This window comes from Elephantulus edwardii, unplaced genomic scaffold (genome assembly GCF_000299155.1).
Source record: "Elephantulus edwardii isolate Elephantulus edwardi_28Jun2011 unplaced genomic scaffold, EleEdw1.0 scaffold00289, whole genome shotgun sequence".
NCBI classification, from domain to species: domain Eukaryota; kingdom Metazoa; phylum Chordata; class Mammalia; order Macroscelidea; family Macroscelididae; genus Elephantulus; species Elephantulus edwardii.
This window is the reverse complement of record NW_006400039.1, coordinates 97026-110466: the sequence shown is the minus strand read 5'-3', so window position 1 is coordinate 110466 and position 13441 is coordinate 97026. Positions and strand designations below refer to the sequence as shown.

Sequence of the window (13441 nt, the reverse complement as noted above, 5' to 3'; positions counted from 1 at the left end):
GTGAGGGGGCAGCACAGGGAGAGGGGGAGCACAGGGCGAGGGGGGAGCACAGAGGGTGAGGAGGGAGCACACAGAGCGAGGGTGTCCCCCACTCGCCGCTAGCCCACCCTCAGTCCCACAGGGGCTCCTGACCACCCTCCACACAGGCCAGCGCCTGCATGTCCACCCCAGGAGCGGAGCACTCATCAACACTTGCGCAAGTCAATCAACGGGCAAACTGCACACTGGCAGGGGTGGGGCGGAGGGGCAGCGGGAGGACAGGGGCTGGCAGGCGACACCCGTGGACAGTCGAGCCTGCTGCGGTCAAGGGGCTCAGGCCCCGAGGGATGACATGAGAGGCTCCCTCCCGGCTTGGCCACAGCCTGTCTGCGCAGTGGATCCTGGTCCAGCGACCACCAGGCCCTTTGAGGGCCGGCCCTCTCACACCTCCACAGCAACTTTCAAAGGCCGGGGTGGTAAACCCAGTTAACAGGAAACTGAGGCTGGGGTAAGAAGAAGGCCTGCGTCACCCACTGGCCCTCCTCGTGAGGAGTATGCACGAACAGAGACTCGGGGTGCAGGTGGGCGCCCCAACACTTCTCTGCTGCCCAGCCTATGCCCCGCTCCCTGCCAGGCGCTCTGCTCCACCTCCCAGCTCTGGGTCCCTCCACTGTCAAGTCGTTTGTGCTTCTCTGCTGGGTCTCGTGGTCCCCAGGCCCAGTGCTCTGTGCCTCCCCGCCCCAGGGGCCCCTCCACCACCCACCTTTCTTGGCCGGCTTGTTGTTACCGAGCTGCCCACTGACATCCTGCAGCCTCTTCTCTAACTCTCTCTTCTTTTCCTGAGCTAACTCTTCCTTCGACTTGGACGCCTGCTTCTTCCCACTGGTCGCTGTGGAGGAATGGAGGGAGCTGAGGCATGGGGTGCAGAGCTGAGACGGTGAGGAACAGGGCGACGAGTGGGGTGCTGAGACAGGGAAGGGGGTGCTGAGGTGGAGAACGGAGAGGGGCACTGAGACAGGAGGGGCAGGAGGACCGAGTGGCACGGAGCTGCACTGATGCTGAGAGGGACCCAAGGGGCTCTGAGACTTAAGGCAGAAAACAGAGTGTGGTGCTGATGGGGTACGAGTGAGGGCGGGGCGCTGAGCTAGCGGGGGGAGAGATGGCGGGGTGATGGAATGATGAGCTAGGGAGGGGCAGGACGGATGAAGGGGTGCTGAGCTCGTGGGGACGGGAGGCAGGACACAGTGTGGTCACCCACCTGTTCTGGGCAGCAGCCTGGTCGCCCATGGTGACACAAGGAGCCAGGGTCTTGGCTCGCCCCCAGCCTGTGACAACTAGGCGGCACCAGAGGGTGGACTGACCCAAGCCACTGACATCCCTCGCTGGTACACAGGTGGACAGGACAGACACCAGCCTGAGCCCTTTGGCAGGTACAGTGAGTGGGTGACACCCCCTGTGTGACTGTGCCTTGTGGGGCCCTGACAAATGGCATTTCAGTGCCCTTCAGAGAACAGCTCAGGCAGCTCGCTGTCACAGCACAGGCTCACCTTGAACATGAGCTCTGTCGAACTTGAGCTCCGTTCTGGTCGTCCCTGCGGCCGTTGCGACCACACTGAGGTGCTACAGCGAGGCTCACGGGCCTCACTGAGTGCATTGCACGGTTCACAGTGAGCGGCTCACCGGCCTCACCGAGCACGGCACACGGCTCACCACACACGGTGTGATGCCAGCACAACTCCAAGGGCACAGGGAAGCGCGAAACTGGGAGACTAGCTTTACTGTATGACCTCACTGTGGGGGGTCTGGAATCGGACCCACTGTCCTTCTGAGGTCTGCCTGGACATTGCCATGAGGCGTGTATTTGTGGAACGCTTGCTGGACCAGGAGTCAGCTTCTCTAAGGCATGGTCACCCCATGTCACGTGAGGGTCACCCCCTCCCAGCCTCGGCTCTGCAGCCACCTGGACCGCTTCACCTCAGAGGTGATAGGTGATGTATCCCAAGGCCAAGTCACCATGGAGAGATTTCACAGATGCTCCAACCAGAGAAAGAGGCTACCTGGCTTTCCAAGGGGATGTGGGCATGGCTCCACCCACAGGCCAGGGGTCACAGCCCGACTCGGAGAGGCCTTGACAACAGGAAGACACGCGGGCACTGGCCCCAGGGCCACGCTCGTGACTGGACTATGTCATTCTCAGAACTTACTGACTGGAGTGGGGACTAACCTTCTCAATGATGGGCAGGGGGAGGTGCTGGCTCCCTGGGTCAGCCTACACCATGCTGTCACTCAACTGTCATTAAAAGTGGAGGGGCTCATTTGCCTGGCTGGGGCCCATGTGGGGCTATCAGGCTCTGGACTGGATGAGGGGGCGGGGGTCCAGCCAAGGCGGCTGGGGAGAGGGCCCTGGGCTCGTCCATGGAGTGTCCGGGCCAGAGTGTGTGCATGCCTCCACGTCCACTATGAGCACCAACAGGTGCGTCCTGGGGCACAGAGAGGTCAGGGCAGAGGGATCCCGTCTCACAGTCAGAGGGCACTTGGACTGCTCCTAGGTGTCCCAGTGGCACATCCCAGAGGTCAAGGATGAGCAGTGCAGCCCCCAGCGAGACGGAGAGGCGAGGGGGGGACGCCCAGGCTCCTCAGGCCTGGGAGGACTGGGAGGTGGTGGGAACAGGGGGTGACAGGTGCAGCCCCGACCACTTACATAGCGGCTTTCTCTGCTTTTTCTGTAAACAAGACTTGACGTATCTCTCCAGTTCCCGCAAAGTGGTGGGTTTCAGAGTCTCAAAGTCAATCTCGATCTCGTCGGGGTTGGAGTCTCTGAGCGAGGGCTCCCGGGACTGGATGATGTGCACCACGCGGCCCAGCTTCTCCCCGGGCAGCCGGTTGATGTCCAGGCTCAGCTGCCGCTTCTCATCGTAGCTCATGGGCAGGCCCTCCTCCTCCTCCTCCGAGTCATAGGAGGCCGACGTCTGCTTGCTGCCCTTCTTCGGCTGCCTGAAGAGGACACAGGAGCTGAGCTCTGTGGGGCACCCCACTCCTGCTGGCTACTCGCTGGGACCAAGCTCCAAGACCAAGTGTCCTGCCCCAGCCAGACCCAAGATCCACCAAGTGGAGTGCCCGGGAAGTTGAGGGGTGTCGGCAGAGCTGCGCTCCCGGCTGTGGCCATCACAACCGAGGCGCCCACCTGGGGCCTGCTGGAAACAAGTGCAGGGGTCAGCGCCCTCCACATCACACCACACCCGGGCTGCTGAGCTGGTCCGACCCACGGCCACCCCTCACTGGCTTCGGCAGCTGTGAGTCTCTACCAGAAGACACTGTCCACCTTTCGCCCCAAGCAGCTGGAGGATTGAACCATCAACCTTTTGGTGAGCAGCCCCACACAATGTGCTACGTCACTAGAGCTCCTTCAACACCTCACGGGCCCTCACACAACCCCCATCTCCAAATAATCCAAAAGAAGGTTGGAAAAGGAGCAAAGGGACACAAAACGGGTCACCGGGAAAACAGGAAACAGCAACATGCAGTTGCATCAATGATGACATTAAACAGGCGTAATCTACACTCTTGGAAGCAGGAGTGGCATCCACTTCCTTAGACAACATGTTTTCGGAAACCCTATGAACTTTGATAAATACTGATGGTTGTAGAGGGGCTTCAGGCCTTCTGTTCACAGGGTCCCTATGAGTCGTGCTCGACTCGAAGGCCAACAACAACCACCTACACTCACCAGTTAAGAATAAGAGACGGTCAGAGGGACAAGCAGCTCAGACTGCCCACACGAAGCCCTCCTTCAAGGACCCGGGGGAGCTACGGACACCACACAGGCTCTCACATCAGAACTGAGGAGTCTCGGGCAGAAGTGACTTCAGATCAAAGGATTTCACCTGGAAGCAGTGAACGGCCCGCTCTTGAACAGGGCACCAAGCCTGGGCCCGCGAGCAGCTAAGAACAGCTTCCCAGTGAATCAGACATGGACACGGAGAAAATCAAGTGACAGCTGAGATCTGGCGCTGACTCCCTAACTGACAAGTCGGTTAGTGAGAGACCCTCGGCGAGAGACCCTCGGCTCACCACGCCTGCTCGCTGGTTCTGGGGGCGCCCTGGTTGTTGCTGTTGGTGTTGGGTCAGCACCGACTCACAGCGGACCCTCCAGCAGGTTCACAGAGGCTGTGAGATGTACACGAGCAGACAGCCACCTTTCTCCCAGAGAGCAGCTGTGGGCAGTGCAGCCCCTTACTACGGAAGCCCAGGGCGGCCTGGCCCTGCCTTAATTCCCCCAGGCAGCAGGGCTCCGGCCGCTCTCCGCACTTCCTCGCCTGAACACGCTCGCCTGCTCTGGGGTCCCTTCCAAGGAGAGCTGCTTCCCCACCCTCACCCATCCCGAGCTCCACTGAGCCTGAGGCTGGCCCGTCACACACATCTGCCTCCATGGTTACTGCTCACTGACAGCACGTGCTTCTCAGGCCCCTGCCTGACACACAGCTCGGGCACATGGAACATTCACTTTGTTCAGACAGGATGCCCAAACCATGCCAAGACACCCTCGTCCACTGCCTGGCCCTTGGCTCACCTGGCAAGCCAGGAATGCATGCCCAGGGCCCAGCCAACAAGCCACAACATCCTGCAAATATAAATCCTCGGCCAACACCAGGAAAATGCCCCAGAAACTTCTAGAAGCAGTGTGATGCCCTGGTCCCTGGACACCTCTACTTGCATCTAAAGGGCAGCCCTCAGAGTCCTCAACTTCCCAGGAGAGAACTCTTGGGTGTCCCTGAAGTGTGGACAGGAGAAATACAATCAATAGGTATACCCCGTGCTCCATGGAAACTGACTTCCACACCCACAGGAGGGCCGAGCTGGGACCCCCAGGGCTGGGAGTTCAGTACCAGCTTGCTGTGGCCCAGTCTCTCAAGGCACTTGCCCACCTAGCTGGGCCCAAGTACCTGACTGTTGTGCCCACCTGCTGGCCACAGCCCAGGTGTCTCACTGCACCATACCTGCTGGCCGTACCCACCTGCTGGCCATGCCCCCTGGCTGTGCCCGGCTGCCTCACCACGCCGTGCTCACCTGCTGGCCACAGTCCAGGTGTCTCACTGTACCATGCCTCCTGTGACCAGCTACCTCACTGTGCCATGCCCACCTGCTGGCCATGCCCCCTGGCTGGGCCCGGCTGCCTCACCACGCCGTGCTCACCTGCTGGCCACAGTCCAGGTGTCTCACTGTACCATGCCTCCTGTGACCAGCTACCTCACTGTGCCATGCCCACCTGCTGGCCATGCCCCCTGGCTGGGCCCGGCTGCCTCACCACACCGTGCTCACCTGCTGGCCGCGGTGGTGCTGTTGGCCTTCTTCACGGGCGCCTTCTTCTGCTGGGGCTGCTTGGCGGACGGCACCACCTTGGCCTTCTTCTCGTCCTCGGACTTGGCCTTGTGCTTCTCCTTGTCCTTGTCTCTGTCCTTCTTCTTCTTCTCCTTCTCCTTCTTCTCTTTCTTTTTCTTTGGTTTGTTCACCGGGGCCTGAGACAGGGCAGCCAGCTGCTCATGCACCGCCTTCAGCTGGAAGAGAACAGCAGCTGGCCGGTCAGCTGCTCCCGTGTGGCCGGGCCTGGTGGGCGTGGCCGGGCCTGGTGGCCATGGCCTTGCTCACACGTGGCTGGATCAGGGTCCAAGATGCAGGGTGAGGGATCCAAGGGCACCACGTGAGGACAGGAGCCTGGTGTACCTAGGCCGGGTCTCACTCCAGGCCACTGTGCCAGCTTGTTGAAAACACACACACACACACACACACACACACACACAGCGCCAGGCGGGGCCATGGCCAGCCACACAGATCACAGCCGTGCCCCTCACCACCTGGGTGACCACTGCCCAGACACCTAGCTTCTGGGACCTCTCCTGAGCTCATAAGATGGGTTCAAAATCCATGTCTGAACCCAGGATGGTGAGGGCTTGCAATGGGCCAGGTGACACAGCCCGGCCTCAGTGAGCAGGAGTTGTGGGTGACCTTGTGACAGGTTAAGAACCCACATGAAGGAGACCTCTGATGGTCACCTAGAGCTGTCTGGTGTCACACAGCCGCTGACAGGCCTGAGGCAAGCAGCAGTGAACGCTGGCTCGGGATCTGTGTGTGCCCAGCGCGCTGTAAGGGAATTATGTCCCCTCCACACTGGCCACTCACCCACCTCCAATGAACCCCGAGGTCCAGCCAGAAACAGGCCCTCCAGCACCTGTGTGCCCAGACACCACAGCAGGCAGGGCTGAGCCTGGCACCCCAGGAACCCTAGAGGCCATGGGGCACAGAGAGGGCCGCCCACTCCATGGCTGCCCCCTGTAGCCATCTTCCCCTGAAGTTTATCATCATCTCAAGAGGTTCAACTTGGGACCAACACCCAGGCCCATGGGGGTGAATGCAGGGTCCCCCCTCCAGACTCTCACACTGCGTGGGGGCCCAGGGATTGAACAGCTAACCCTCAATACAACTTAAGAGACAACTCATTCCCACGGACAATGAGAGGACACTGCCCTGTCCACGCCAGCCTCTCTTCTAGACCTTTCTGCACAGGCTCATCAATGAGCGCCTGCTGCCCACCCCACAAAGGGCTTCCACTGTGCGGGGCTTGGTGTGCGTCCACCCGTCAAGCACCACTGCCCAGGCCTGCAGACCAGCGAGGACCAGCCCTGTGAACGCACACCGTCCCCGGCACGTCCCTGAGAAGGGACGCTGTGGGCGCTGGCTGGGCCTCTGTGTACGGCACAGGAAATGAAGGGGGCAAATCCCAGGCTGGCGGGGCCTCGTCGGGTGGCCACACGGCTCTCACACGTACCTGCTCCTGCAGCTCGGCCAGCCGGGTGGCCCGCTCCTCCTCCGAGTCCGAGCTGCCCGAGTCCGAGGAGCTCTCCTCGCTGCTGCGGCTGCTCTCGGTGCCCTTGCTGACCACCGGGGGCGCGGGGGCGGGCGGCGCGGGCACCTCCACGGGCTCGTCCGGCATCTTGGCAAACCGCATCTCGAACACGTCCTGCGGGGGGACAGGGCCCCCTGAAGCCTTGCTGCTGTGGAAACTCCCTCCCCGGCCACAGTGACCCCCACTGGACCCAGGTCTTCTCCAAGGTCGGAGCCTGGAGCATGCAGGGCCTGAGGAGGGCTGGGTGGATGGAGGCCCCCATGGACAGGACAGGGGACACAGGAGCCTGCAGGCGTGGTCCACTGTTGTAGGGATTTGCAGCAGTGTCCCTGACAGAGCACATGCCAGGGCTCACACGGCCTCAGGGACTTCTGGAGTACATGGGGGCTGTGTACGTACTGCAGTGACTGGATGGGTGGCCTGGGGTCAGGCCTAAGTAGGATTCAAGCTGTGGCCACTCAAGGACTGTGGCCAGCCACCCGGTGTTCCATACGTGCAGCTGTCCCGTCCAGCCAGGGACACTACTCTGCAAAGTGCCGGCCTGGCCCTTCCTCCAGGTGTTTCAGGACCCCAATGAGGAGACTGGTAACCTGCATGGCAGGGTCCCACCCAGGTACGTCACCAGGGACACTGGCCGGGTGGAACGCACGCTGCGCCCCCACTGCGAGGCCCTGTGCATGGTCATCCTACCAAGTGCACGGCGCTGGGCCATCGGGTCCTCCTTCCAAGTATCCCCCACTGCTCCACACCTTTGACCCCAGGCCTGCCCGCCTGACAACACGTCCATACGACGTGAGACCAAGTTTCACCATCCTTGACATGAACCCAGCTGAAGGGTCGGCACTGAGTCGAATCTGACTCCGTGGCACTGAGTTTGAGGCCAGATGCCACCGAGTCCACAGCGTCAGAGATCCCTGAACCACAGCTCTGCACCCTGCCCTGTCCTGCAGCGTTCCCACAGCCTCCTCCGCTCAAGCCCCGTCCTGCAGTCACTGGGCAACCCTCCTGTTGAAGGTCTTCCTCTCTCTGCCCCATCCACCTCTCCCACCACGACGTCCTTCCCCAGGACTGACCCCTCCGGACAACGTGCTCCCCATGAGCGGACTCTCACCGTCCTCACCTCAGTCCAGGCTGCACAGCCTCCAAGGCAACGGCACAAAATTAAACCACCAAAGCCTGCAAACCCACCGCTGTCCACTGTGACTGGCGGCACGGCGACCCCCACTGGCCCCCAGGCTGTGATTTTTAGGAGAAAGCCTCATATTTCTCCTGTGGAGCCACCGGTGGACTGGAACTGTCGACCTTTCTGTTAGCAGTCCTGCACGCAACGCACTGAGCCACCAGAGCTCCCAGTAGACTATGTTGTCACTGTCAAGTCAGAATCGGGCCACAGCGGCCTTCGAGCGGGTTTCCGGAGCAGTAAATGGCAGAGATGACTGCCCAGCCTTCGCCCAAGGAGCAGCTGGTGGATTGGAACCGCCTGTCTTTGAGATTGCAGTGCAGTTTCTTATCACTAGGCCATCTAGCTCATGTGCCTTGGGAAACCAAAAACATCCCTGGGACGGGCTCTCTGGTGCCACTGGCCTTCCTGCGGTGCCAAAGCCCCCAGATCTCCACGGGGCCTGCATGCTGCTCACACCCCATCTGGTTCGCACCGGCAGATGGAGCCCCCAGGCCCAGCGCGACTCCTTGGAAACTCCACCAGGAGTGTGGCAGGCTGGACACAAGCCCTGCGTCCCCACAAGGACAGACAGGCCACAGAGAGCGAGGACCAGCAGGAGAGGCAGGACAGCATCGACTGCCCCCTCCAGGGAGGTGTCTGCCCGCTGGCTGGCCCTTTCTTGCCTCAGTGCGTGCTCCAGGAGGGCAGAAGGGGCCCCCCCAGGTGTACCTGGAAGCAGGTGTGGAAGCGGGCAGGCAGCACCCCCCGCTTCCCAGGCCTCTCTGTTGTCGGGTACCTGCAGCTTCCGAGCCATGGCCACCACCTCGTGGTCTGGAGGGTTGTACTTGTAACAGTTGGAGAACATTAACCGGATATCGGCCGCAAAGCCCTGTGCATCTGGGTACTCTCGGCTGTCCATCTTCTTCTGTAAACACAACAGAGGCAAGAGTGGTGAACAGGCAGGGCAGTCACACGTGGACAGTCCGGTCCCTCTTTACGAGGTGGACTCCATCATGGGCCCTGTCACCACACACAGGGGCTACCCACCCCCGGACAATGCAGTGGGCGCCGTGTCCTGGGCATGGAGCAGCACAGGGGCGTGGAGCAGCACAGGGGGATGGAGCAGCACAGGGGCGTGGAGCAGCACAGGGGCGTGGAGCAGCACAGGGGCCTGGAGCAGCACAGGGGCGTGGAGTAGCACAGGGGCGTGGAGTAGCACAGGGGCCTGGAGCTCCCAGCAGCCACCACGCGCTCCTTCCTCCAGCAAAGGCCCCATCTCCACACACCGTACCAAGGAGTTAACTGCGTCTGAATGCTTACTGTCTATGTCAGATACTGGTAGTTAAATGTGTGTCTCTTCTGTCTTAACCTTTTCACTTGGCGACCCTCACAACAGCGTGTCCCTTTTCTTTCCCACACGTGAAGTCTATTTTGGGGCGCAAGTTAGGGATTTGCTTATTTGCTAATCATGTGAGCGTACAAAGGTAGAAAACAAGAAACCTAAACCAAGAAATGGGAAAGCAGAATGCCACGCATACGACCCTCCCCTGACATGCACCACTGGCCCAGACGGTGCGCGTTACTGTTGGGCACCGTCCAGTCAGCACCCACCCCCAGACGACCAGCCGTCCAGCAGGTGACCAGAGGCAATAAATCACAAAGGAGGAGACGGCCCATCCTCCTCCCGCCGAGCGGCTGCTGGATTTGAACCGCGTGCCTTCGTGCTGGGAGCACAACCCCTTACCACTGGTCACCAGAGAGCCCTTCATTTTTTTACACAGTCGAAAGTCGTACAGACTAAGTTTTCCTGTAGAGTAATCCGGCTCAATCAGGCTGGAACGAGACACAGAGCCGTATTTCAGAGGGCCTGACAATGTGCCAATTAGTTATGGAAATGTTAAAGATGCTATGCAGGAGAAAAAGTGAAAACCCTGCACTTTCCCTTCACTGCCTTGCAGACACACTGCGGAAGCCGACCGTACACAGAGACTGCACCTTGTTACTTACCCACCTCAGAGAGCAGGTCGGAGTGAAGAGCGGACCAGACACTGCCAGCTCGTGGCTGGCAGAGGAAGCTTTAGAGGCCTGACCAGGACTGGACAGGGAAGAGCTACATAGACACACAGGATGGACGCAAAGCCCCACTGCCAGCTACTCTTATGCAAGGGCCACCTTCAGGGAGCCAGGAGAGCCCAGCAGACCCGGAGGGCTGTGCTGTGACTCCCAGATAGAATCCTGCCAACGCTGGCACCAAACCAGTGCAGACACGGAACGTGGGAAGGGTTCTGGAAAAGAGAACGCCCCGAGTAGGCACTCCTTCTCCTTGCCACAGTCTCCATGAGAGGATGGACAAACGGACTGACGATGCCCACCGGACTGGCCAGGGCACCGCCATCACACTCGGGGACCCTGAGGTGCCGTCGACACGCCAGGCAGTCACTTTAACTAACTGCTGGTTGTATCCAGCCATCGGGCCCAATGCCGTCTCCACATGAAGGCAGAGGCCCAGCAGCACATGAATGGAGGACAAGCAAAGGCAGATACGTAAGGATGAGCCTGGACGTCTCAAAAAGGTTCTGTGCCAAGATTTCTGGGACATCAAGCTTGTGCATCTGATGGACAGTGAGTGCTTCTAAGTGAATGATGTGTGGAGACTCATGTTTGAAGGGTGAGCAGAAGGAAAAGGGAAGGATTTGGGTTTTTAAATTGAAGCGGTCTGTCACGGTTTGGTTTTGGATGCACTGATGCGGGAGGACGTTCCCCTGGGGTTGGTGATCACGGGGCCGAGGCCCAGAGAGCGGCACGGTTTAAAATCAGGCAAGGTGTGTGCCGGGGCTGGATCCTTTTCCCTCACCTGTTCAAGCTGTATGCCAAGCAAATCATGTGACAGGCTGGACTTTACAAGCAAGAATGTGGCAGCAGGATCAGAGGAAGGTTCCCTGTGTTATGCAGATCTCTTCGCTGGCCCAAAGTGAAGAGGATTGAAGTGCCTGCTGTGAAGACAGACTATGGCCTTCAACATGGGTCACATCTCAACGTCAAGACGACAAAAATCCTCACCAACAGGCAGCATCGTAATGGATGAAGAGGCTGCAGCTGTCAACGATCTCACCTTGCCGGGATCCCCAGTCAACGCCCCTGGCACCAGCAAACAAGAAATCAAAAGATGTACTGCTTTGGGTAAATAGCAAGGAATTCTCTAAGGTGTCCGGAGCAATGATGGCCAACGAGCGTCTGATTCAAGCCCTGGTCTCTTGAATTTCTTGATGTGCATCTGAAAGCTGGACAATGACTACGGACGACAGAAAAATGGATGCCCTCGAGTTGTTGGAAGAGCAGCGCACTAACTAAGCCACGGGCTGCCACAGAACAAACGGGTCTTGGAGAAGCACAGTGGTTCTTGGAGACAAGGATGGTGACGCTTCATCTCACATATTCTGGGCATGGTGTTAGGAAGGGCCGGCCAGGCCTTGGACAGGGACGACACGCTTGGAAAGACGGACGGTTAGTCAAAGAGACAAGACAGACTGACTCAGTGACCGTAACAATAGTCTCAAGTGTATCAGAGATGACACAGGACAGAGTCGCTTTAAGGCAAAGCGGACTGGATGGTATCACAAAGGAGGGCGATGTGCTGACCAGAACCCGAGCAGATGAAGAAAAGATTTTTCTGACCCTGAAGTAGTGTGAATTCCGTGACCCGAGGGCAAACTCTGGATTGGACTTTGCCTACAGATGCTCCAAAGTACAGCTGGGACAGAGGATTCCTCAGAGAAAGGAACCAGTTTCCTCTGAAGTATTCGTTTGGACAACAGTCCGGAATAAAAGATGAAATGCAAAGCGGACTGGGGGAAGGGGACCGGAGGAAGAGGGAAGAAATCGTGCAACGAATGACTATTTTTTTCAAAAAGTGACCTGGGGCTACCAAGTGAAGAAGGAAGCTGCTGCCCCTCCCAAACCTGAAGCCAAAGCAAAGGCAGTAAAGGCCAAGAAGGCGTCCTGAAAGGGCATCTACAGAAAAAAAAAAAAAAAAGATCCGCACGTCACCCACCTTCTGGCGGCCTAAGATGCTGAGACTCCAAAGGCAGCCCAAATGACCCCGGAAAAGTGCCCCCAGGAGAAACAAGCTTGACCACTCTGTCATCATCAAGTTTCCCCTGACCACTGAGTCAGCCATGAAGAAGATAGAAGATAACAACACACTTGTGTTCATGGTGGACGTCAAGGCCAACAAGCACAAATCAAACAAGCTGTAAAGAAGCTCTGTGACAGTGATGTGGTCAAGGTCAACACTTTGATCAGGCCTGATGGTGAGGAGAAGGCCTATGCTCGACTTGCTCCTGACTCTGATGCTTTGGATGTTGCCAACAAAATTGGGATCATCTAAAGTGAGTCCAGCGGGCTAATTCTAAATACAAATTTTTCTCACCATAAAAAAAAAAAAAAGGGAAGTGGGGGAATGCAATAATGAATGAATGAAAATCCAACTTTTCTGTAAACTTGGTTAAAATCATAAAACTTTATTAAACTTCGGAAAGTAAAACAAAAATTAAAAACTAAATTGAAACTTTTTTAAAAGACGTATTCATTTTCCATTGCCTGTGAAACAGGACCCTGCCCCCTCCTCCTCATGTTTCTTATATGGTGCCGGATACCCAGTAGCCCCGAGTAAAGTCCTTTAGCCAAGTCAGGGGTGTGAAAAGCAGCCAGTTCCCACTCCAGGCTCCAGGCCAGGTCTAGGAGTAACCAGCTGCAGGCCTGGTGGACTGGTCCGAGAGGCTGCGTGCCTCCAGCTGCAGGCCCCCCCCCCAGCTCCAGGGCAGAGAGACGGACGTCACCTCCTGGTGGAGGGCTGCAAGGACGCTCGATCCACCCAATGACAGGAGCTGAAGCACAGGGGATGGACACCCTTCATCTCCTGTAACACCTGTGTCTCTAGAGGAGGAGGAGGGGCTGGCCGTCTCAGTTACCGTGTCAGCTGGCCAGCTAACAGGCGGACAGAGGCCAGCTTCTCATCCCCAGCTCCGTATTTTTAAAAAATTTTATTTTAATGAAAGTTTACAGAGACTTTAGATTTGCATTCATTCATTGTTGCACTTTTATCCCTGTCCACCCCTCCCCCCAGTTAGCTTTTTTTAAAAAAAATTAATTTTAATGAAAGTTTACAGAGACTTAGGGTTTCCAGTCATTCATTGTTGCATTTTTCTCCCTGCCCACACCCTCCCCCCAATTCACTCTTCTCCTTGAAAAGTAGAAGAAAAACTTTTTGTTATACAATCTGTAACCCCTCTGCAAATCTACTCCCCACTATGCAGCCTTCACTCTGGACTCCTGTCATGACAATAATACCTAATCATAAATCCCCTGTAAACAGATCTCTCCCTCATCTGTTTCAATGC

At 57.9% G+C, this 13441-nt stretch overlaps 1 protein-coding gene across 1 annotated transcript in view; it reads right to left on the bottom strand.

Moving 5' to 3' along the window:
* The window catches only part of BRD3 (bromodomain containing 3), a 27761-nt gene that overhangs the window by 1085 nt on the left and 13235 nt on the right, over positions 1-13441 (bottom strand). The window contains exons 6-10 of the mRNA XM_006900554.1: positions 8839-8967; positions 6803-6994; positions 5299-5534; positions 2681-2973; positions 743-868 (exon numbers count right to left, since the gene is read on the bottom strand). Coding sequence (XP_006900616.1) covers positions 743-868; positions 2681-2973; positions 5299-5534; positions 6803-6994; positions 8839-8967 — 976 coding nt within the window. The remainder of the gene's footprint in view (positions 1-742; positions 869-2680; positions 2974-5298; positions 5535-6802; positions 6995-8838; positions 8968-13441) is intronic.